Source organism: Gymnogyps californianus, unplaced genomic scaffold, assembly GCF_018139145.2.
Source record: "Gymnogyps californianus isolate 813 unplaced genomic scaffold, ASM1813914v2 HiC_scaffold_71, whole genome shotgun sequence".
NCBI lineage: Eukaryota > Metazoa > Chordata > Aves > Accipitriformes > Cathartidae > Gymnogyps > Gymnogyps californianus.
Genome location: NW_026114464.1, coordinates 77,710 through 102,567, shown reverse-complemented (window position 1 = coordinate 102,567; position 24,858 = coordinate 77,710). Strand labels below are relative to the sequence as shown.

Genomic DNA, 24,858 nt, shown 5'->3' with positions numbered 1-24,858 from the left:
CATAGCAGCCCATATGGTGCTGTGCTTTGCATTTGTGCCTAAAACAATGTTGACAACACGGATGTTTTGGCTATTGCTGAACAGTGTTTGCACAGCATCAAGGCTGTCTCTCTCCCCCTGTCCCCCCCCTCCCCCGCCAGTAGGCTGGGGGTGGGCAAGAAGTTGGGAGGGGACACAGCTGAGACAGCTGACCCCAACTGACCAAAGGGATATTCCAGACCATATGATGTCTGCTCAGCAATAAAAGCTAAGAGAAAGGAGAAGGAGGGGACAACATTCATGGCTATAGTGTTTGTCTTCCCAAGTAACCGTTATGTGCTGAGGCCCTGCTTTCCAGGAAGTGGTTAAACATCTGCCTGCTGATGGGAAGTAGAGAATGAATTCCTTTTTTTGCTTTGCTTGTGTGTGCAGCATTAGCTTCACAACTGTCATTATTTCAATCCACGAGTCTTTTTGCCTTCCTCTATTTTCTCCCCATCCCACAGGAGAGGGGAGTGAGTAAAAGGCAGGGTTTTGGTTTGGCAGCAGGTTTGGCTGCTGACTGGGGTCAACCCCCCCCCCCCATCATAATTGACTTTCCTCTTTACTATACACCCTAAACAATTAATATTACTACAATGCACCATTAAACTTTCAGGTAAATAGGATACTATTCTTCACAGTGTAATCTGATAAAGACACAAGGATTAATACTCTATTTTGGCAAAATGTCTTGCAGAATCTTTAATATCACAAATGGTCAATTCCTTGCATAAAAAGACATAATTTCAAAACTACAAAGATTTCTAATATCCTGCTGGGACATATCTTCACTTAACTAGTTAAGTGAGAAGGGAAAATACCACCTTTCTTTGCATGAGCTACATATTTATTAGAAATATCTTATCCATGTGTTAATCAGACCTAATCCAGCTTTATTTATGATGTGAGACATCCTCAGATGATGTGGTTACAGACAAGCAAAATAACATGGCAAGCAAAAAAGCATTATGAGCTAACCTTCTTAAGAAGGCATGTAGCTATTTTATTTAAAGAAAAATTTCTTCATAATATTGATATTTATTCTGTTTATACATACTTAATATATCACATTCTATCTTCCTCTCTCTCTCTCTCTGATATACCTGCACACAATGCTCAGTTACACACTCCTGTGCTATTTCAAGGGAGATTCACATAGCTGATTGACAGAAATATTCAACGGAACTGAAGTTGCCATCAGTGTCATTAAAAAGAGCTGTGACTATATACCTCTTTGTGCAGGAAATAAACATGGATTGGGCTCATGTCACTTAGATTTTTTTTCCATATTGAGTGTTTGAGTCAGGCCTGAGTTTCTATAAAACTAATATGGCATTACTGTCCTACACAAAATGAAAGAAAAAAAAAAGAAAAAAAACCCTCCAAGGCTTGTAGCCAAAGACTATAGCCTTCCCCGTGCAAAAAAATATTTTAACAAATTCCAGTTGATTTATTTCAATGAAAAACTGCTGCAATTATGCCTCATCTCCCTTTTGTTCTCCCCCCTTCTTTCCTGCGATCAGTTTTGCTGTTTCCATGTCAACCTTATTGCTAAGGGTGGGCTCTGCGACTACATGGAGGAATTATCTGCAGCTTTGCAAGTTATTCCTCTGGAAAATCACGTTGGTCAAAATATTACTGTTTTAAAGCAGTGATTATTAATCATTAATGATCAACTTCTGACTTAATTTACATTGGTGTCGTGGTTTAACCCCAGCCGGCAACTAAGCACCACGCAGCCACTTGCTCACTCCCCCCACCCAGTGGGATGGGGGAGAGAATTGAAAAAAAGTAAGACTCATGGGTTGAGATAAAGACAGTTTAATAGGACAGAAAGGAATGAAAAATAATAATGATAAAAAAATAATATGACAATAATAAAACTAAAAGAATTAGAATATGCAAAACAAGTGATGCACAGTGCAATTGCTCACCACTCATTGACCGATGCCCAGTTAGTTCCCGAGCAGCGATCCACCCCTCCCAGCCAACTCCCCCCAGTTTATATACTGGGCATGATGTCATATGGTATGGAATATCCCTTTGGCCAGTTTGGGTCAGCTGTCCTGGCGGTGTCCCCTCCCAACTTCTTGTGCCCCTCCAGTCGCCTTGCTGGCTGGGCATGAGAAGCTGAAAAATCCTTGACTTAGTATAAACACTACTTAGCAACAACTGAAAACATCAGTGTGTTATCAACATTATTCTCACACTAAATCCAAAACACAGCACTATACCAGCTACTAGGAAGAAAATTAACTCTGTCCCAGCTGAAACCAGGACAGTATCCACCCCTTATTCTATACCATCTACATCATGCCCAGATCCCACACTTTCCGATACATCCCAATAAATCACCATCACCTTTCCTGTTCATTGATATATATATATATACACACACACAGATATGATTCCCACGGTCTATGGGCCATCTCTATCAAATGTCTGTTGAGTTCATTCAGTCCATGACTTTGGGCTCCATCTGTCATAACAGTCTGTCTGGGCAGGAGGGATGGTGCAAATTCCGCTCAGTCGGCAGAACAGGATCAGGCTTCGGAGTGGTGCAGCGGGCAGGTGACATTGGGCGCAGCAGGAGGATGGTGTGTAGTGTTGGATTGTTGCATGCTGCAGTCAGTCCTGGTTCCATCACTACTGCACTTCATTCAGTTTTATCAAAGTTCATTCTTCATTAATTTGGGTGATTCTTACTGTCATGCCATTGATATACATTATAACAACTATAGTAGTGATGACATAGAGTGGCAGGGTTATATAGCAATTAATATCATACAACTTAATCTATTGGCTATCCTCACCTAAAATCAAATCCCCTTGAGGCGCACATCGGACTTCCCCGTCCTTCCGCATCACCCACCAAGAGCACCCAGGTCCTTGAGCAAAAGCAATCCCACGAATGGGTTTGCCTTTGCCTGAGGCAGGAGTAACCCAGACTGTCTTCCCTAGCATATTTTTTATGTGCACTACAGGGACTTTATCCCCTTCTACAGTACGTAAAAGTTCTGATTGGGCAGGGCCAGCCCGATTGGCAGATCCTCTAGTGTTGACTAACCAGGTGGCCTTTGCTAGATGTGTATCCCAATGTTTGAAGGTCCCACCACCCATTGCTCTCAATGTAGTCTTTAACAACCCATTGTATCGCTCGATTTTCCCAGAGGCTGGTGCATGATAGGGGATGTGATACACCCACTCAATGCCATGCTCTTTGGCCCAGGTGTCTATAAGATTGTTCCAGAAATGAGTCCCGTTGTCTGACTCAATTCTTTCTGGGGTACCGTGTCGCCATAAGATTTGCTTCTCAAGGCCCAGGATAGTGTTCCGGGCGGTGGCATGGGGCACGGGATATGTTTCCAGCCAGCCGGTGGTTGCTTCCACCATTGTAAGCACATGGCGCTTACCTTGGCGGGTTTGTGGGAGTGTGATATAGTCAATCTGCCAGGCCTCTCCATATTTGTATTTCAGCCATCGTCCTCCATACCAAAGAGGCTTTAACCGCTTGGCTTGCTTAATTGCAGCGCATGTTTCACATTCATGAATGACCTGTGCGATAGTGTCCATGGTCAGGTCCACCCCTCGATCACGAGCCCATCTATATGTTGCATCTCTTCCCTGATGGCCTGAGGTGTCGTGGGCCCACCGAGCCATGAATAATTCACCCTTATGCTGCCAATCCAGATCTACCTGAGCTACTTCAATTCTAGCAGCCTTGTCTACCTGTTGATTGTTTTGATGTTCTTCAGTGGCCCGGCTCTTAGGTACATGGGCATCTACGTGACGTACTTTCACAACCAGGTTCTCTAGCCGGGCAGCAATATCTTGCCACAATGCAGCAGCCCAAATGGGTTTACCTCTGCGTTGCCAATTACTCCGCTTCCATTGCTGCAACCACCCCCACAGAGCATTTGCCACCATCCATGAATCAGTATAAAGATAAAGTATTGGCCATTTTTCTCGTTCAGCGATGTCTAAAGCCAGCTGGATGGCTTTCACCTCTGCAAACTGACTCGATTCACCTTCTCCTTCTGCAGTTTCTGCAACTTGTCCTATAGGACTCCATACAGCCGCCTTCCACCTCCGATGCTTTCCTACAATGCGACAGGACCCATCAGTGAACAGGGCATACTGCCTCTCATTTTCTGGCAGTTTATTATACAGTGGGGCCTCTTCAGCACGCGTTACCTCCTCCTCTGGTGATATTCCAAAATCTTTGCCTTCTGGCCAGTCTGTGATCACTTCCAGAATTCCTGGGTGACTGAGGTTTCCTATTCGACTTCATTGTGTGATCAGTGCAACCCACTTACTCCACGTAGCATCAGTTGCATGATGTGTAGAAGGGACCTTCCCTTTGAACATCCAGCCTAGCACCGGCAGTCGGGGTGCCAACAGGAGCTGTGTTTCAGTACCAACCACTTCTGAGGCAGCTCGAACTCCTTCATATGCTGCCAATATCTCCTTTTCAGTTGGAGTACAGCGGGCCTCAGATCCCCGATATCCCCGACTCCAAAACCCTAGAGGTTGACCTCGGGTCTCCCCTGGTGCTTTCTGCCAGAGACTCCAGGTAGGGCCATTCTCCCCGGCTGTGGTGTAGAGCACATTTTTAACATCTGGTCCTGCCCGGACCGGCCCAAGGGCTACTGCATGAACTATCTCCTGTTTAATCTGTTCAAAGGCTTGTTGTTGTTCAGGGCCCCATCTAAAATCGTTCTTCTTCCGGGTCACTTGGTAGAGAGGGCTTACAATCAGACTCTAATTTGGAATATGCATTCTCCAAAAAAACCTACAACACCTAAGAAAGCTTGTGTTTCCTGTTTACTAGTTGGTGGAGACATAGCTGCTATTTTGTTAATCACATCCATTGGGATGTGACGACGTCCATCTTGCCATTTTATTCCTAAAAATTGAATCTCCTGTGCAGGTCCCTTCACCTTACTCCGTTTTATGGCAAAACCGGCTTTCAGAAGAATTTGGATTATTTTCTCCCCTTTCTCAAAAACTTCTTCTGCTGTGCTGCCCCATACGATGATGTCATCAATGTATTGCAGGTGTTCTGGAGCTTCACCCTGTTCCAGTGCATTCTGGATTAGTCCATGGCAAATGGTGGGGCTGTGTTTCCACCCCTGGGGCAGTCGATTCCAGGTGTACTGGACGCCCCTCCAAGTGAAAGCAAACTGTGGCCGGCACTCTGCTGCCAAAGGAATTGAGAAAAATGCATTAGCGATATCACTTGTGGCGTACCACTTGGCTGCCCTTGACTCCAGTTCATATTGAAGTTCTAGCATGTCTGGCACAGCAGCACTCAGCGGTGGTGTGACTTCATTCAGGCCACGATAGTCTACTGTTAGTCTCCACTCTCCATTAGACTTTTGCACTGGCCATATGGGGCTGTTAAAGGGTGAGCGAGTCCTGCTGATCACTCCTTGGCTCTCCAGTCGACGAATCAGCATATGAATAGGAATCAGGGAGTCTCGGTTGGTGCGATATTGCCACCAGTGCACCGTTGTGGTAGCGATTGGCACCTGTTGCTTTTCGACCCTCAGCAACCCCACAACCAAAGGGTCCTCAGAGAGACCGGGCAAGGTGGACAACTGTTCAATTCCCTCCGTCTCCAAGGCAGCTATACCAAAGGCCCACCAGTACCCCTTTGGGTCCTTGAAATACCCTCTCCTGAGATAATCTATGCCAAGAATGCATGGGGCCTCTGGGCCAGTCACAATGGGGTGTTTCTGCCACTCATTCCCAGTGAGGCTCACTTCAGCCTCCAATACAGTTAGCTGTTGAGATCTCCCTGTCACCCCAGAAATACAGATGGGTTCTGCCCCTTTATAGCTTGATGGCATTAGAGTACACTGTGCAGCGGTGTCCACTAGAGCCTTATACTCCTGTGGGTGTGATGTGCCAGGCCATCGGATCCACACAGTCCAATAAACCCGGTTGTCCCTTTCCTCCACCTGGCTGGAGGCAGGGCCCCTCTAATCCTGGTCAGAGTATTCGTTACTCGCTTCTTGTAAAAATGACTTAGAGGTCCCTTCAAGAGGATCAGAAGTCAGATCAGCCCTTCTACTCTCTCTGAGGAATTGCCTGCTGGAAACTGGAGTGGCATTTTTCCTGGAAGAATCCCCTTTTCTGGTTGTTTTTCCTCGCAACTCACGTACCCTTGCATCTAGGGTTAAGGTAGGTTTTCCATCCCACTTCCTCATGTCCTCTCCGTGGTCACGCAGGTAAAACCACAGGGTACCCCGTGGTGTGTACCTTCTATATTTTCTCTCTTGAGCAGAGGAACGCTCACTCCTAATAGCTGAGATACTGGTCCATACAGGTGGGGAGTAGGACTTTTCGATCAGTTCAATCAGTTTTTCGGACTTTTTGGATAGTTTTTCCACAGCTGAGTCGCAGGCTCGTAGGGAGGAAGAGAGATTTTCTTCATATTGCCAGAGTTGGTGAGCCATTTCATCCACTGTTGGTGCCTCTTCGTCTTTCCAGGTCAGTACTGCCAATGGGTTGGCATACGATGATGGTGCGCTCCATACAAACTTCCGCCACATGTGTCATGTGCAGTGAACTTTGTCTGGATGTCTGGGTAATTGTGCATTGTCTGGGTCATAATAAATCATCTCTAGCATGGCTAATTCCCTCAGGTACCGGATACCTCTTTCCATGGTGGTCCACTTGCCTGGTTGACAGATAACATCTTCCTTCAACATACACCTTTACCTCACGCCTGACAGGAGTCGCCTCCAGAGGCTGAGGACTTGTGTCCCTTTTCCAATCGCCTTGTCAATGCCCCCTTCCCTAGCAAGGGATCCCAGCTGCTTGGCTTCCCTACCCTCTGATTCCAAGCTACTGGCTCTGTTATCCCAGCATCAGAGCAGCCAGGTGATAATGTGCTCACCTGGACGATGGCTGAAATCTTTTTGCATATCCCACAGCTCACTCAGGGAGAGTGATCAGGTGATTACCTCTGGTTCTGCCTCTTCCTCCTGTTCTTGTGATGACCCTGGTTCATCTTCATCCCTTACTAAGTGAACTGATTTCTTTGTATACTCTTTTTTCTCTGTAGGAGCGACTGATACTAGTGCAGGTTGGTTCTCTGGTTCAGCCGCAGTGCCTGTTGTGGGGTTTGGAGTAGCTGCAGTGCCTGTCGGTCTGTTTTCCCTCCCTTCCCCCTGAGGGTGCTGCATAGTATCGAGCAGTGTTTGGTAGATCCTGGCCAGGGCCCAGCACAGTGCGATAAGTTGTGCCTCTTTGGAATAGCCACAGCATTTTCCTTTCAGATATTCTATCACTTTATCAGGGTCCTGTAGTTGTTCGGGAGTGAAGTTCCAAACCATTGGAGGTGAGAAGTTCTCTAGATACCTGCCCATATTCTCCCACATGCCATGCCACCCATGACTATCCAGCCTTGGGGCAGATCTCCGGGTGGTATTCTTAAATAGTTGTTTAACCTTAAACAAGACCTGGAACACATTCAGGAGACATAACAATAGGAACATGCTGGTTTGAACATCCAAGGGTATTCAAAATTCTCAAGAGCTACTGTAATTTGCCTGGAGGAGAAGGGGAAGGGGAAGGGGAAGAAATGTGTCTCCCCTGTGGCTTGGCTCTCCAATGAGAAAAGGTAAAAGGTGTAACTATTAATAGTTTCCCATAGATGGCTCCCAAAGTACGGAGGTGATGGCAATGCTGAGTACAAATACCAGATTAGTTTCACGACCTGCACTTCTGTTGTATCATCAGCCAGTGTTACAAAGTACAACAACACGATAACTCTGGCCCAGTTCCCACGGGTGATAAACAGCACAACAGGGAGCATATACTGCAAGTAAGGTATTACATAACGCACCTTTAAGGACAAGCGCACCAACTTTGAGAGCAAATACATCAACATTGTGACCAGCGACTATTGAACTAATATAATGAATGCTTATAAGAAATTTGTTCTAACACATTCCAGTCAGATTTGTCATTATCTCAATCCGTAGTGCCCCATGTTGGGCGCCAAAAAAAGGACTGTCGTGGTTTAACCCCAGCTGGCAACTAAGCATCACGCAGCTGCTCACTCACTCCCCCCACCCAGTGGGATGGAGGAGAGAATCGGAAAAAAAGTAAAACTCGTGGGTTGAGATAAAGACAGTTTAATAGGACAGAAAGGAAGAAAATAATAATAATGATAATGATAATAATAATAATAAAATGACAATAATAAAACTAAAAGAATTAGAATATGCAAAACAAGTGATGCACAGTGCAATTGCTCACCACTCGCTGACCAATGCCCAGTTAGTTCCCGAGCAGCGATCCACCCCTCCCAGCCAACTCCCTCCAGTTTATATACTGGGCATGATGTCATATGGTATGGAATATCCCTTTGGCCAGTTTGGGTCAGCTGTCCTGGCTGTGTCCCCTCCCAACTTCTTGTGCCCCTCCAGCCTTCTTGCTGGCTGGGCATGAGAAGCTGAAAAATCCTTGACTTAGTATAAACACTACTTAGCAACAACTGAAAACATCAGTGTGTTATCAACATTATTTTCCTACTAAATCCAAAACCCAGCACTGTACCAGCTACTAAGAAGAGAGTTAACTCTGTCCCAGCCGAAACCAGGACATAGCTCTAATAAATAGCGTTGTGAATGATGCCTTACAGAGTCTGAGTGCCTTTCTTACTGGGATCGTAATGGACCAGCACCTCCTGGTGCAAAATACCCTCTTAATAAGAGGAAGGGAAACATGGATTTAGGAAAGTTCGAAACGCAGTGAAAGCTCGAAACTTTAGGAAAGTTCAGAACTGCAGTGTGCAGTTCTCCACATAGCGCCGATACAGAGAACAAGAGTTTCACATAAATGTTGTGGCCTGCCTATACAGAGAAACTTTTGGGATCTAGATCCTTATGTAAGTTATGTTAGTGCTGTAAAATGTACGTATGAAGAGTTCTATTATTATTATCCTCATCCTTTTAATTGCTGCTCTTCTTGTCAATAATCAGCTAGCCTAATAAAGAGTAGGTACTGGATTTACATCTTCTAGTGGTGGTAAAACACATATTTGTATGTATACTCTATATGTAATAAACTATTTTTTCATGTATTTTAAAAGAAAATGTCAAAACTATTTACACTTTCATAAAAATGTACAAATACTTTTTGAATGGCAACCAATAAAGTATCATTTATTTTAATAATGTATACCTCATAGTTTATTTTCTACATTTATAATCAGTTTACCTAGGAAATCTTATACAAAAATTCAGAAACAATTAAAATTCCCAAACTTGCATTTGAGTTAAGAAACCTGCAATAAAATTTTGCTGCTGTTGAAATCAGTAGGAAACTAGTGTAGTCAGAACTCCACATACAGTTTTTAAAGCTATTTTATAAACTGTTCCTAGGAAAACAAGCTATAAACAGAAGGGAAAAAAAGTAAACAAAAATAGAACAAAAATAGACACCTTATTACAAAGTAGAAAAGAAAATAACTGAATCATTAAATTGTGGCAAGACACTCCTGACCTCAGGTATGGCATGGGACAATGGAAAGCGCTTACATAGCGTACTTGCACTGCTTGCACAGCTGCATGGACCAACTCACACAAAGAAACCTGTGATCAACCACGTATAACTGTTTGCGAATCACTGACCTTTTTGAGACACGTCCAGCTTTGTATGTAAAGGACGTGTCTATGTCAACCTGACAATCATACGACTGAACAGAGAAGGCGCAATCCCATAAATAAGGCGCCCCAATGCTAACTCGGGGTAGCTCTCGTTGGCTGGTCCAGGGGTGCTGCCCAGCGAAGGGGACATCCTTACGTCCTGATGGAGAACATGAGAGGTCAACAATTTCCCTGACTGTTGCTCATCAGCGGGTAAGATCAATCGTTAACGGTGTTGTACCTTGCCTACACATCAAGTGAGCTTTCCCCTTTTCCCTTGCACTCATGCTTAGATTGCTTGCATTCTGCTCAGGCTTAATTATATTGATTGTCAACTTATATTATTATAATAAAGTTGATCAGACTTGGTCCTTAGACCGTTTCCATTTTATCATCCGATATCCAAAGAACCCTTGTCATGTGACAAATTTATCTCATGAATTAAAAACAAAAAAATGTAGGCTTGACTAACAAATAATTGACTGGCTCCCCAACAATAAGCAGCCAGCAAAAAGAATCCTTGCATAATTTGTCAATGAACTAGGCTGCTGGGAACCCTGGTGGTACAGCATCGAATGGGCCTCTGATCCATGCACAGCATACTGAGCAGACCCCATCCATAGAAGAGATTCTCCCCTTTTGGTCATGCAAGCTATTATATGATTTTATAACAAGGAAACAACTCCATTTATCATTTCTACAGTCAAAGAGAAGCAATATTCTCATGAGAACTTGCTGCACTTTTAGATAAAGGCAAGACCACACAGGTAGCGTAATCACTGGTACAGAGTGGGAGCTGCCTACAGGCTCCTCTGTTACAATGAGCTGGCTGAGTTTATCCTGTGGCCAAGGGATTTGTGCAGCACAACACAGGCCTGGGCCTACTCAGGTTCTGTTATGTGCATCACTAACTCCTCAATGTACAATGGTCTTCTGGTCAGGATCACTATAGATGGTAATCCAAATTATGAGAACAGAAAAAAAACAGATATATAAATGGGCATCTTTGTCTTATGTTGCACATCAGATCAAAATTCTGGAAGAATAGGTAGACATTTGGTGACAGTAGCAAGAGCTACTCAGCTTGCCCTTGCCCTCCTATCCCTGACTTTGCTGTGTTGGCATAAAACATTTATGCTGTGGCATAGAGAATCAATCAGCATTTCTAACAAAATTATTACTGATCATCACTTCTACTGAAAGAATTCTGAAAATTCTGCAGCAGATGATAATATTAACAGTACAGGGTTATTTGCAATAGTATTCTTCCAAGTAAATTCAGAATGTGGGAGACTTCTATATTATTTGTATGAATTGTTGGTGTGAGTCACTGTACCTGTTTACACTAATTCTGCTTGTTATCTGACCTAAGATGATGGTTAAGTTCTTTCTGGATACAGTCGTGTAAAAGAGGCACAAGTAGACACGTGCATGTATATGTGTGTGTATTAAAAATGAATTATTTTCTGGGCTAGGTGCTTGACTTCCTTACATTTGAGTAGGCCTACCTAGATAAGACAATGAGTATGGCAAATAGGGTGGCCAATCTGCAAAGACCTGGCAATGAAGCAGTGGTGAGTGGCAGGATTTAAATAGCTGAAAGAGTTGTTTAAAGAATCAGTTAACTGGACTGAAGTTTATAAAATCCATTGCTAGTTATGTGAGGAAAGACAAGAAGTAAAACAGCTGCAAATGGGAAGACAGAGAAACTCTGACTTCAGCTCCATGCTTTGAAGCAGACCAGAAGGGAGGGAAGCATTCTTGGCTCTTTAAAGGACTCTATTCTAAGATTAAAAAATGCTTAGAGTAGTGGGGGAATGGAGACAAAGATATGTGTACTGCTTTATTGTTGTCCATAGCAATTTATGTGGGTTTTTTTGTAATAACAAAAGCATATAGTGACTTTCTCCAGGTATGCTTGGAAAATCTATTTTGTTTGTTCAAATAGGACAAGCCCCTGAAAAGCTTCAGTATAATTATGGTTGTGAGAAAGGATGGAAGCTACTGGTATTCTAAGTGTCGGCACTTCTCCAAGGTACCTTGGGCACATGAGCTAGGACCAATTTTCAGTAGCAACAAGCAAGGATGTATACCAGAGAGGTTGGAGCCAAAAACATGGCCAGAGCTTGAACAGACCAGCGGAAACTAAACCCTGCTGGCCAAACACAGATATTTGATGAGTATCCAGGTCAGAAGAGCTATCCCAGAAGTGTGTGAAAGGAAAAAAATGTGCAGCTATGAGGGTTTGTTGAGAAATGAGTGAATCAGTAGTCTGACTCTAGAGTTGCACTGCACTTAGTGAGAACTGGGCTTTAACAAAGCATCGGTGCCAGGATGAACAAAGTGGAGTAGAAATGCCACTGGAAGAGACACAGAAGCTCCCAGTTCCAGAAGGGAGAAAGAGAGACAGGACACTGAAGCCTGTGGCCTGAAAGGGCTTGTTATGGCAATAAGTAAAGCAGGAGGAAGAATCCTAATACATGATACTGAAAACAGACAGACTTACTACCTGATGGCAACAGTAGTGCTGTTGTCTCAAAGTAGTTCCACAAGTTTAAGCGACAGCACATCTGAGGGACTACCTGAACACTACTACTATAGTCAACATGTTAGCATTGTTTAAATGTTGATTGTCTGCTGTTATTCAGTTTGACTGGGATAGGAAAGAGTAAGGATCTGTACCATTATAAAATTATTATGTGGCACTGAAGGAACCTGTTAAGCCTCTTCTCTAACAACTATTACTGATCCCAATGAACAGTAATTACCCTTAAACTAACACTGTGTTTTAATACTACTAGTAGCACTTTAACTCTCTAGGAATATAAGAACAATGCCCAGAAAAAAAGCCTTTCTGGATTTGCTTCAGCTCTATCAGCACAGCTGTGCTTAGTCCTAGTAAAATGCAAGAATTATACTAATAAAAACATGATTTTGTGTATAAAATTGTGTAAATACTAAGAGCCTGCTCTTGAACAGCACCTGACCAGCATATCTAAACTGGCAGAAATCTGTTGATTAGATATAAGCATTAGGATTGCATGTACAATTAAACTAAAAACTCAATAGTTAATGTCAAAATAAATCTACAGCACAAATTTTTGTATCAGAATAAATACGCACATCTATCTCCCGTGCAGTGACTCAACTATTAATGTGAATGTTCAGTTCACCATGATGACAGTCAAATGAGAGAAAAAGAAGATGTTAGAAGGTTTTAGTGCAATGATGTGCAAGTAGGTGGTACTGTTCATGTCATGACTGACGCTCCTTCTTACCTTGCCAATGACATTTTAATTTTGTTTAAACATTTTTGGTCAAACACAATTTTTTAAGAAGCAGCAAAAGAATATTCTACTAGAAAAAACTTCTTATAGGCAAAAAAGCATAAAATGTATTTAACTGCTCTATACTATAGCTTTGTAACTATTTCAAATGCACAGACACATTCATGATGTGTACACACAACCATTTCACACAATAAGCTTTAAGAAACACAAAACTAACACCTACCTTCTGCTGTCCAAGATGTGAAAGAAGCTGAAAGGAGTCTTTCCTTTCTACAGAGTATATTAACTCTCTCTAGAGCATTACAGAATCACACAATCACAGGATGGTTGAGGCTAGAAGGGACCTCTGGAAGTCATCTGGTCCAACCCCCCTGCTCAAGCAGGGTCACCTAGAACAGGTTGCCCAGGACCATGTCCAGACAGCTTTTGAATATCTCCAAGGAGGAAGACTCCACAACCTCTCTGGGAAACCTGTTCCGGTGCTCAGTCACCCTCACAGTGAAAAAGTGTTTCCTGATGTTCACACGGAACCTCCTGTGTTTCAGCTTGCGCCCATTGCCTCTGGGTCTGTAACTGGACTCCACTGAAAAGAGCCTGGCTCTGTCTTCTTTGCACCCTCCCTTCAGGTATTTATATACATTGATGAGATCCCCCCCCAAGCCTTCTCTTCTCCAGGCTGAAGAGTCCCAGCTCTCAGCCTTTCCTCATAGGAGAGATGCTCCAGTCCCTTAATCATCTTTGTGGCCCTTTGTTGGACTCTCTCCACTATGTCCATGTCTCTCTTGCACTGGGGAGCCCAGAACTGGACACAGGACTCCAGGTGTGGCCTTACCAGTGCTAAGGAGAGGGGAAGGATCACCTCCCTCGACCTGCTGGCAACACTCCTCCTCATGTAGCCCAGGATACCATTAGCCTTCTTTGCAGCAAGAGCACATTGCTGGCTCATGTTCAACTTGGTGTCCACCAGGACCCCCAGGGCCTTTTCTGCAAAGCTGCTTTCCAGCTGGTTCGTCCCCATCATGTACTGGTGCCTGGGGTTGTTCCTCCCCAGGGGCAGGACTTGGTATTTCCCCTTGTTGAACTGCACGAGATTCCTGTCAGACCATTTCTCCTGCCTGTCCAGGTCCCTCTGAATGACAGCACAACCCTCTGGTGTATCAGCCACTCTTCCCAGTTTTGTGTCATCAGCAAACTTGCTGAGGGTACACTCTGCCCCAGCATCCAGATCAATAATGAAGGTGTTGAACACATTCAGACCCAGTATTGACCCCTGGGGTACACCGCTAGTTACTGGCCTCCAACTGGACTTTGTGCCACTGATCATCACCCTCCGGGCCCAGCTGTTCAGTTTTCAGCCTACCTCACTGTCTGCTCATCCAGCCCATACTTCATCACCTCCTCTATGAGGATCTTATAGGAGACAGTGTTGAAGGCCTTACTGAAGTCTAGGTAGACAATATCCACCAATTGTCTACCAGGCCAGTCATTTAATCATAGGTTATCAAGTTGGTCAAGCATGACTTCCCCTTGGTGAATCCATGCTGGACCTAAAACATCCTTGCTGGATATTTTTCCTAAATCATTATTTAAAATTTTATCATTCCAATGCTTAGATATTTAAATTGGGCTTAGATACTGCTAGAAAATGTTTCCTAATATCTACTCTAAACCTGCCTTGATAAAGTTTAAGCATTTTTGTTCTCTCCACATTGAATACAGAACATAGTTTATTCCCTTCTTTGTAATGATGACTGTCATATCCTTTGTGTATGCCAATATTCTAAAGAAAATGCTGGCAAGACCCCTATTCAACAAGCTTATTATGTTATTTTAGTAATTTTACAAATTATATCCCTATGTTCAGGTTTGTGGAACTTATGAAGTTACTGTTACTGCTTATTTATCATCCACTAATGTTTGTAATTCTTGTCAGGGAAATTAAATGATAAAAAAAGGAACAGAAATGTCATTCTGGTACTAACAGATGATCTCCTAACCCTGGATTAGTAAAAAACATATGTTAGTGTGGTGGGTTGATCCCAGTCAACATCCAAACACCCACACAGCCACTTGCTCACTCCCCTTTCCCACAGAACAGGGAGAAAATAGGACGGCAAGAAGACTCATGGATCAAGATAATGACAGTTTAATAGGAAAAGCAAAGGCTTCATGTGGAAGCAAAGCAAAAAGAGGAATTCATTCTCTACTTCCCATCAGCAGGCAGATGTTTAACCACTTCCTGGAAAGCAGGGCCTCAGCACGCATAATGGTTGCTTGGGAAGACAAATACTATAAACATGAATATCCCCCCTTCCTCCTCCTTTCTCTTAGCTTTTATTGCAGAGCACGATGTCATACAGTATGGAATATTCCTCTGGTCAGTTTGGGTCAGCTGTCCTGGCTGTGTCCCCTCCCAACTTCTTGCCCACCCCCAGTCTACTTGCTTTGTGAGGGTGCAGGGGGACTAGAGACAGCCTTGATGCTGTGTAAGCACTGTTCAGCAATAGCCAAAACATCAGTGTGTTATCAACACTGTTTTAGGCACAAATGCAAAGCACAGCACCGTATGGGCTGCTATGAAAAAAGTTAACTCCATCCCAGCCAGACCCAGTAGAATCTCCACCTCTTAATCCCTACCATTTGCATCATGCTCAGGTCCAACATTATCTGATACATCTAAGTATCCTCTGACCATCCCACATCTGCTTTCAAAGTTCCAGTGCCATTCATATATTGTTTCATGTTTATACCCTACTCAAATCTTTCCACTTACTTACCTAACCCACAGTTCATTATAACATTTGATCCTTCTGTCCCATATCTTTCTTTTTCCTTCCCATTCTATCTCTCATTCCCAAAATTCCCCCTTCCCAACACTTACAACTAATACTACATGCTTAAACCATCTTTACATCCAACAGTCTGGTTTATACATCCTCATTAACCACCATTCCCTGTCCCTTGACATACATGCAGATATTTTTCCCCCATTCCATGGTGCCCCCTCAAATGTTCATAAGAACAGTTGAGTACATGGGCCCCATCTGTCAAGGTGTTCGCTCAGGACAGGAGAAGCAGCGTGTTGGATTGTTGGGTGCCAAGACCTGCTTGGATTAGGTCAGTGCCACACTCCAGCACTCCAGCATGGGTCCTTTCCATGGAGTGCAGTCCTTCAGGAACGGACTGCTCCAGTGTGGGTCCCCTGTGGGGCCACAGGTCCTGCCAGAAAACCTGCTCCAGCATGGGCTCCTCTCCATGGGGCCACAGGTCCTGCCAGGAGCCTGCTCCAGCATGGGCTCTGTAAAAGTCAATTCTTCACCGGCCGAGGAGGGAGACAAGGACACTTAGCATAGAATTACCAAGGGTATTTATTCTCTCATATTAGCTATGTGCAAAGCGGTGCCCCAGCCTAATGCATGGAGGACCCCGATACAGAGGAAAGCAGGGTTTACATATGTTACAATACAGTTGTGTAGACCAATCAAATTACTCATGTTAAGGAGTGTGCTAATCAGTTACTATTTCTCACGTAATCAGTATGTGATTGTCCCATGCAGGATCAGTACATGCTTGTCCCATGCAGGTGGTGTGGACGTATGGTCAGTGGTGTGTTAATCTTCATTGTTCTAAACCGATGTCCCGTGCAGGTAGAGTGGTTTTATACTGGATTCTGCTCAGTTGCTGTTCTGGCTATGGTTATACGCCTGGTTTCCTAAGGAAAATCTCCTATTGTTTTATCGCTGGTATGGAGCGCTCTCAGCCGGTAAGAGCCAGTTTAGTTGGGTCTTCAGGTCACATCGACCCTGAGGTAAAAAGTTCATAGTCCCAGGTAGTGTTTGTTCTTCTAAGCAAGTCATATTGCAGTTAGCACCTTGCCTTTCACAGCTCTCTATGGGGTCAGAGCTTCCTTCAGGGCATATCCACATCCAGCGTGGGGTCCTCCACAGGCTGCAGGGTGGATATCTGCTCTGACATGGTCCTCCATGGGCTACAGGGGGACAACCTGCGCCACCATGGTCTTCTCCACAGGCTGCAAGGGAATCTCTGCTCCGGCGCCTGGAACACCTCCTCCCCCTCCTTCTTCCCTGACCTTGGTGTCTGCAGAGCTGTTTCTCTCACATTTTTCTCACTCTTCTCTCCCAGCTGCTGTTGCACAGTTTTTCCCCCTTCTTAAATATGTTATCACAGAGGTGCTACTAACGTCGCTGATTGGCTCAACTTTGGCCAGTGGCGGGTCCATCTTGGAGCCGGCTGAAACTGGTCTGTCCATCATGGGGGCAGCTTCTGGCATCTTCTCACAGAAGCCACCCCTGCAGCCCCCCCACTACCAAAATATTGCCGCATAAACCCAATACAACATCCCATAACAAGTCCTGCGCAATCCCAAACTGCTTTTTTCCTGCATCCCATAATGTGTCCCACCCCTAGGCAGCAACCCCTCATTAGTCTGAAAAGTGATCTGGAGAGCTGCTCCTGATGACTCTGATGGGTTTCATGCCTGGACAACAGGGCTGATGGCTCTGCTGAAACAGCCCTGTGGTGGGCCTGGACTAGGTGTTCCTTCCTCAGGAGTCTAACGTGGGTTCCCCCACCTGTCATTGTATCTCTGTGCTCTTCAGGACTTGTAGAGATGGGCCTTTGATGGGCCAGTGGCTCTCCTGTAACGGGCCTGGGAGCAGCCAGGACAGGTTATTAATCAAGTTATTCCTCTTGCCCTTGTTTCTCTGTGCCTCCTTTGTGTGTGCAGATGAGTTTATCAATTAACCTAACACCAGCCAACACCTTAGAAAACTTACAGGTAGTATGTACTTATATGATTATATTGGAATCCATATTCTGGTTTAGGATCTTTGTTAAGGAAAGAAATTTCACACATTTAACTATACCAGTATAAAAATACTGATTTAATTTTGCCTGTAAATGATGTGTTGATATGCCCTAAGATACAGTCCAGTTAAGAGAAAAGTATTATTACCTTTTAATGGTTATGACAGGTGAGGTATTGGTTTAAACTTTATCATTTAACTGTGCCTTCAGGCTGCAGTACTAGTAACAAGGCCACTTTAAGCATGGGTGTATTGTGTTTACATAGTAATGTTTTGGTAGCAGCGGGGCTGCAGGGGTGGCCTCTGTGAGAAGAGACCAGGGGCTGCCCCCATGTCAGACAGAGCCAGTTCCCACTGACAACAGACCCACCGCAGGCCAAAGCTGAGCCAATCAGCAAAGCTGGTGGTGCCTCTGTGAACATATTTAAGAAAGGGCAAAATGCTGCCCATCAGTGAGGAATGAAGGGGGGGAAGTGTGAGAAATAGCAGTGTGAACACCAAGGTCCAAGAAGAAGGAAGGGGAGGAGGTACTCCAGGCACCAGAGAATGTATTCCCCTGCAGCCTGTGGAAGAGACCCCAGTGGACCAGGTATCCACACTGCAGCCTGTGGAGGACCCCATGCCGCAGCAGGTGAATATTTCCTGTAGGAAGCTGCAGCCCATGGAGAGTCCACGCTGGAGCAGGCTCCTGGCAGGAACTGCGGCCTCTGGAGGGAGCCCATGCAGGACCAGGTTTTCTGGCAGGAATGGTAGTTCGTGGAGGACTCACTCTAGAGCAGTCTTATCCTGAAGGACTGCAGTTCATGGGAAGGACCAAAGCTGGAGCAGTTCATGAAAGACTGTAGCCTGTGGAGAGGACCCACGCTGGAGCAGGGGAAAAGTGCGAGGAGCAAGGGGTGGCAGAGATGAACTGTTATGAACTGACCGCAACCCTCCATTCCCCATCATCTCTGCACTGCTTAGGGCAGGGGGAGAAGGTAGAGGAGTCAGGAATGAAGGAATAAAGTTAAGCCTAGGAAGAAGGGGTGAGGGGAAGGTGTTTTTAGTGTTGTCAAGTCTGTTTTGCCCATGAGGGTAATTGGTGAGTAATCTCCCCATTTTTATCTCAACTCATGTTAATCTTATTTTCTTCCCTGTCTGGTTGCGGGGGGGGGGGGGGGGGGGGGGGGGGGGGGGGGGGGAGTAAGAGAGTGGCTTGGTGGGCACCTAGCAGCCAGCCAAGGTCAACTCACCACAGTGGACTGCTGATAAAAAAGAATCATATTTATCCAAGTATGTGTGTCAGCATTAGTGCCTCACACAGCTTCATTTTTTTTTTCCCCTCATTAAAATAGTCAGCCAGATTATTACACAAAGGCACTACATAGAAACAGAAAATTAAATTAACTTTCTTTTACTTTAGAAGCACAAAAAGGAGAGGAGACAGAAGCACACTATAGACAGGGAATGCAAAAGGAGATTGCAATGGGTCTGGGTAGGACAGACTTAATTTTCTTCATAGCAGCCCATATAGTGCTGTGTTTTGGATTTGCACCTAAAACAGTGTTGATAACAAACCAGTGCCTTGGCTATCACTAAACAGTACCTGCACAGAATCAAGGCTTTCTCTTTTTCCCCACTCTTCTCCCTAAAGCGAGTATGCCGGGGGTAGGCAAGAAGTTGGGGGGAACACAACCTGGACAGCTGACAAGAATTGACCAAAGGGATATTCCATACCATATGACATCAGACTCAGCTATGAAAAATGAGTGGAGGGGGATTTCGGGAAGGTAGCCATTACTGGGAGACTGGCCAGTGTATTGGGTTTATGTGGCAAGGTTTTGGTAGTGTGGGGTGGCTTCTGTGAGAAGCACCACCCCCACCCCACCCCCCTCCCCCCAGGAGCTGCCCCCATGCCGGACAGAGCCAGTTCCAGCCAGCTCCAAGACAGACCCGCCGCTGGCCAGAGCTGAACCAATCAGCAAAGCTGGTAGCGCCTCTGTGAAAACATATTTTTAAAAGGGTTAAAAAAAAAAAAAAAAAAAAAGCTGTGCAGCAGCTGTGAGAGAGAGGAATGAGAAAAATGTGAGAGAAACAACCCTGCAGACACCAAGGTCAGAGAAGAAGGAGGGGGAGGAGGTGCTCCATTTGTTGGATCAGAGATTCTCCTGCAGCCCATGGAGGACCTCATACAGGAGCAGGTGAATATGTCCTGAAGGAAGCTGCAGCCCATGGAGAAACCACACTGGAGCAGTTCTTGAAGGACTATAGCCTGTGGGAAGGACCCATGCTGGAGCAGGGGAAAACTGTGAGGAGGAAGGAGCAGCAGAGATGAAGTGTTATGAACTGACCACAACCCCCATTCCCCATCTCCCTGCGCCACTTGGGGGTGGTGGGGGGAAAGGAGGTAGAAGAGTCAGGAATGAAGGAGTGAAGTTGAGCCTGGGAAGAAGGGGTGGGGGAAAGCTGTTTTTTAGTTTCATCTTTGTTTCTCACTATCCTCCTCTATTTTAATTGGCAATAAATTAAATTACTCTTCCCTGAGTCAAGTCTGTTTTGCCCATGATGGTAATTGGTAAGGGATCTCCCTGTCTTTATCTCAACCCATGAGCCTTCCCATCTTATTTTCTCTCCCTGTCCTGTTGAGGAGGGGGAGTGAGAGAGCAGTTTGGTGGGTACCTGGCAGCCAGCCAATATTAACCCACCACAGCTGAGTATCAGTCTACTTGTGGGAGGTGGCAATTGATTACTTTTGCATCACTTGTTTTGTGGGTTTGTTTGTTGGGGGTTTTTTCCTTCCTCTTTCCTTACTTTTGCCCTTCCAATTCTCTTCCCCATTCTGCTGGGGGGAGTGAGTGAGCGATTGGGTGGGGACTTAGCTGCTGGCCCAGGTCAACCCACTACAACGATGGAAATAGGGATAGATAACCCTGTCTGACAACATACCCATTAGCCTTATCTAATCTTAGGGGGCCACTATACCCAAGAAATGCCACTGGAGTTGAGAGAAGTACAGAATTCAATATTTGCCTACTGAAAAAAAGCTTAACACAAAAAAAAATTAATATTCTAGAAACTGCAGTATCTGCCATCAGTTTCTGAGAAGTTGCTATTTTTTTTTTTTTTTACTACAGGAATATTGACTATACTATTTTTCTGCATTCTACAAGAATGCTTGTAATTGGGAATCAACTTCCACAGATACTACACAGCTCTGAAGATGCCTATGTCATGCATATTTTCTCTTGCACTCTAAGCCTAGACTGTTAGCACAGCTATGAACCTAATACAGAAGCAACACAAAAACCACCATGCTAGTCCCTCAGTAGTTCTCTGCATTACAAGAAAAAAATTCATAGAAATCCATTAATTTCTTTTAGAAGTAGCATAGTATCAACAATCCACAGAAGGCCCAGGATTACAGCTGCTTGCACTACATGAGGGTACCTAGGCAGCTGCAGCAACCATACCAGCAGATGCTCATGCAATGGAATGACAACCACTAACAATCCCCCAAAACTCATACCCGCATAGCCCAGGGTGCTCTAGAAATTACTGGAACCACCCAATCCCCAGCTGCAACCAGCCCATCACCACACCACTGAGGCTCACACAAAGTACCCGTATAAAGCCCAAAATTCACGCCCAGACCAACCGTACACACAACCCAACTCCACCAATCTCCCAATCATCACCCTCCTAGATAATCAACCCCCATAGCTCCCGGGGATTGGTGGAAAGACAAGCATTCGAATTACGCAACCATCTCCGCTGACGTGGCCACGCAGCACGCCATTGGCTGACCTAGTCCACCAATAAGCATTGAACTGTTAGATTCAAATTGAAACGGGCGCGGAATTGCGTGATTAGTTTGTGAAAAAAGCAAGTGCTGTTGCTGTCTCCGCTTGCTATGGCTAATAAGCAGATCTACTATTCCGACAAGTATTTTGACGAGCAGTACGAGTATCGGTGCGAGACTGGGAGGGCTGGGCTGGGCTGGGCTGGGCTGGCTGAAGGTCCTAGAAAGGGGCCTATGTCGCCCCTTTGAGGGGAGGGAAAGACATGGCTTGGGTGGATGCCTCTTTCTTGGACTGTGAGGTGACTTTAGGAGAGTAAGCTTCGCTGGTGTTGGCGGTGAGTGCAGCTCTAGAGAGCAACGTTATTAGCTCACCTCTGCGGAGCCAGGGTAGCTTAAAGCTCCCGGGGAGGAGCAGTGTCTTGCCTCTTTATCGCGGGCACTCGCGATAAAGACTGTTGGGGGGGGGAAATCGGGTGGTTCGATTGCTGGTTTTGGTCTGCCTTGTCCCCTTTCTGGAGTCGCCTCTAGTAAGAGGGCAATGCTAGCTCCGGTCAGAGGGCATTGAAGGAAGCGGCGGGGGTGAAGCCCGCTAGGTCTCCCTGGCGCGGTGGCTGTGGCAGAGGTGGATGCTGCTGAGTGGAGGGCAGCGCTGCTGGACGGTAAGAGCTCGACCCTAGCTGCCGAGACCTGGGTAGCCTTCTAGATGTTTTTTTAAAGCTATGCTGTAGCACTAGTCTGTTCTGGATTGTAACTGATGGTAGCAGTAGTGACTCCTAAAAATGCAAAGTACGTATTTTTCTAATCATGTTAACTGCTGATATGATATTTAATTGCCATGAATGTATTTGTGTACCACAAGTACTGTGATTAGAGCATGCAGGGGACTGAATCTTCTGTTTTAGGCAGTAAGTTGAAGATTTCAGTGTACAGTTGCATTAAAGATGTAACGTTTGGTAGGCAAAGTGAATTTAAAATTGCTTTTTTGAACTGATGCTTCATAATCCAGTTAGTATCCATTAATATTGTAGGCTTCTTTCTAGGAGGTTTTTGGTATTCATAACTGAACTTGCTTATTGTCTTTCAGTATAGATCTGTGCAAGTTTTCTAGTGTACACTAAGACAGGCGTTGGTGTGTGTAATATGAGTTTAATAATTAAACTTCTACAGACATGTGATGCTGCCAAGAGAACTTTCAAAGCAAGTACCAAAAACTCATCTAATGTCTGAAGAGGAATGGAGACAACTTGGTGTTCAGCAAAGTCTTGGCTGGGTTCACTACATGATCCATGAGCCAGGTAAGCACAGCTAAACAAAGGAGTCTAAAATACCACCTCTCTGGTACTTGAAACTGAAGCTCAGTATGTAATTACTTTCCTCTAGAATCCAATTGGAGTTTCCTGCTAAATGTTTAGACTCTTCTTTATCTGCCTGCTATTTTTACCAACATAAGTGGTGTAGCAACCTTTATTCTAAACCTTCACCCCTCACTCTCAGAACTGGACATGCAAAATGCTAGCTTCCTTCTAGGTATCCGCAGCCTCTTAGTGGACAAAACACTAGATTTGAATATGTTCTTATCTCTGCCTATAAAAAGAGGTTTTGGTGAGATCTTGAGTTATGTTAGTATCTCAGTGACTGCCCCAAACTTGATGTAGCGGCACATCTTTGTATAATTAAATTGACATACCTACCTCGTACAAAAAACTAATAGATGCTCACCTAGATGAGGTCCTGTTTCAATGCTATGAAAAAAATCTATAGTATAGTTTGAGCTCTAGCTATACTGCCTGCTAAAAGCTACACTGAAGCCAGGGTCTTTTCAGTTACTAGGCTGTGAAGCTCTAAAAATTCACTAACAACCATTCTAAATATCTTTTTAGTCAGTCTTGTCAATGGTGACTTAACTGGTGATAGATGAAGTGCAGTTAGTCCCATGGAGTTCCAAGCTTCCAAAGAACCAGAAGAAGTAATTAGCCTAATCTTCCAGTGTTTGTCTTATCTGGACACCTTTGATACTTTGAATGTATTGCCTTGCACTTTTTCTGGAAGGTATTTATGATTAAGTCAATGTTAATGCAGTCAACTTATGTTATTGATAACTAAAGTGGCTTTTGATGCTTGTCAGTTAGTACATACCTGATCAGGACAGAATTACCACTTCATTAGAGTAAGTTACAGTGATAAAGCTCATCAAATAGCCCAGTGCAGAGACAGAACTGGTACCAGTTCTGCTGGTTTGTTTTTTTTTTGGGGGGGGGGGTGGTGGTGGTGGTGTGGTGTTGGGGGGTTTTTTCCTTATTTATTATTTATTTATTTAATTAATATTTCTTTGTACTTCCTTAAGCTTATGAAACTGCCAACTTTTGGTATTAAACTTTCAAAAGCATCTGTGACTATTCCATGGTTACTACAAAGTTGATCTGGAAATACTATACATGAAGACCTTCCTGTGGACTTGATCTCTTTAGTCTGCTTGTTATCTGACAAGAAGCTTCAATTATTGTTCAAGCTCTTTTAAATCAAAGAAGTATCTGTAATCAGGACTTGAGTGACAAGCTGACGCTTTGTTCAATTTTATTTTCAGAGCCACATATTCTTCTCTTCAGAAGACCCCTTCCAAAGGATGAGCAAAAATGATCTGCCTTCTAGAAATCTCCTAAATCTTCTGGAGCTTTATGTGTACGAGTGTGTGTGTGTGTATGTATGTGTGTATATATATATATATATGTTGGTAGTATTCAGTGAATACTTGAAAGTATACAAAACATACATCCATACCTGTGCATGAGCTGTATTATTTACAGCAACAAAGCTCAGTCAAATGCAATTCCAAGTAGGCTGCTATGATATTCAAAGATTAATGAAGTTATCTTTAATGTAATTGCCTATTTGACTTTTCAATTAATTTAAGTTTACATATTGCATGTTCTGACTAGATAATCACTTGTTACCTGTGTTCAATAACTTTCACATTTATCTTTTCTACTAAACAGTTTAGCATGTTCAAATCCAATGGCTCCATCTGTTCAGTAGTAGGCATAAAGGAATAAACTTTTAATGATCTATAAAACCTGAATGTCCTAATTAACTAGACAAAACTAATATTCTTGTCTAACATGTTAGAAGGGGTACCCACTTGAGAAAAAAATTTAACTTGGCAAAGCTACTTTGTTTCTATGCAGGAATTGTTTTACCCTGCAGTCCTAAGTTTCTGACCCTTATTTGAGTTGCTCTTATAAAAATATAAAGTTAAAAGTAAATCAAGCGAGTTTTGTAACTGC

The 24,858-nt window shown here is 44.2% G+C and overlaps 1 protein-coding gene across 1 annotated transcript; it reads left to right on the top strand.

Annotated features, from left to right (window-relative positions):
* The first annotated feature begins 21,688 nt into the window (after positions 1-21,688).
* LOC127029102 (cyclin-dependent kinases regulatory subunit 2-like) lies at positions 21,689-24,641 on the top strand. The gene is made up of 3 exons (XM_050914742.1): positions 21,689-21,747; positions 22,745-22,872; positions 24,162-24,641. The coding sequence occupies exons 1-3, from the start codon at positions 21,689-21,691 to the stop codon at positions 24,212-24,214; spliced, it is 240 nt and encodes a 79-aa protein (XP_050770699.1). The 3' UTR covers positions 24,215-24,641.
* The last annotated feature ends 217 nt before the right edge of the window (positions 24,642-24,858 follow it).

What these genes read in the sequence shown, in the direction of transcription:
- LOC127029102 (XM_050914742.1), top strand. Translation starts at nt 21,689, where the DNA reads ATGGCTAATAAGCAGATCTACTATTCCGACAAGTATTTTGACGAGCAG. An exon ending in GACGAGCAGTACGAGTATCG is followed by an intron (nt 21,748 to 22,744) that starts GTGCGAGACTGG and finishes AAACTTCTACAG; the next exon opens with ACATGTGATGCTGCCAAGAG. An exon ending in CTACATGATCCATGAGCCAG is followed by an intron (nt 22,873 to 24,161) that starts GTAAGCACAGCT and finishes TTTTATTTTCAG; the next exon opens with AGCCACATATTCTTCTCTTC.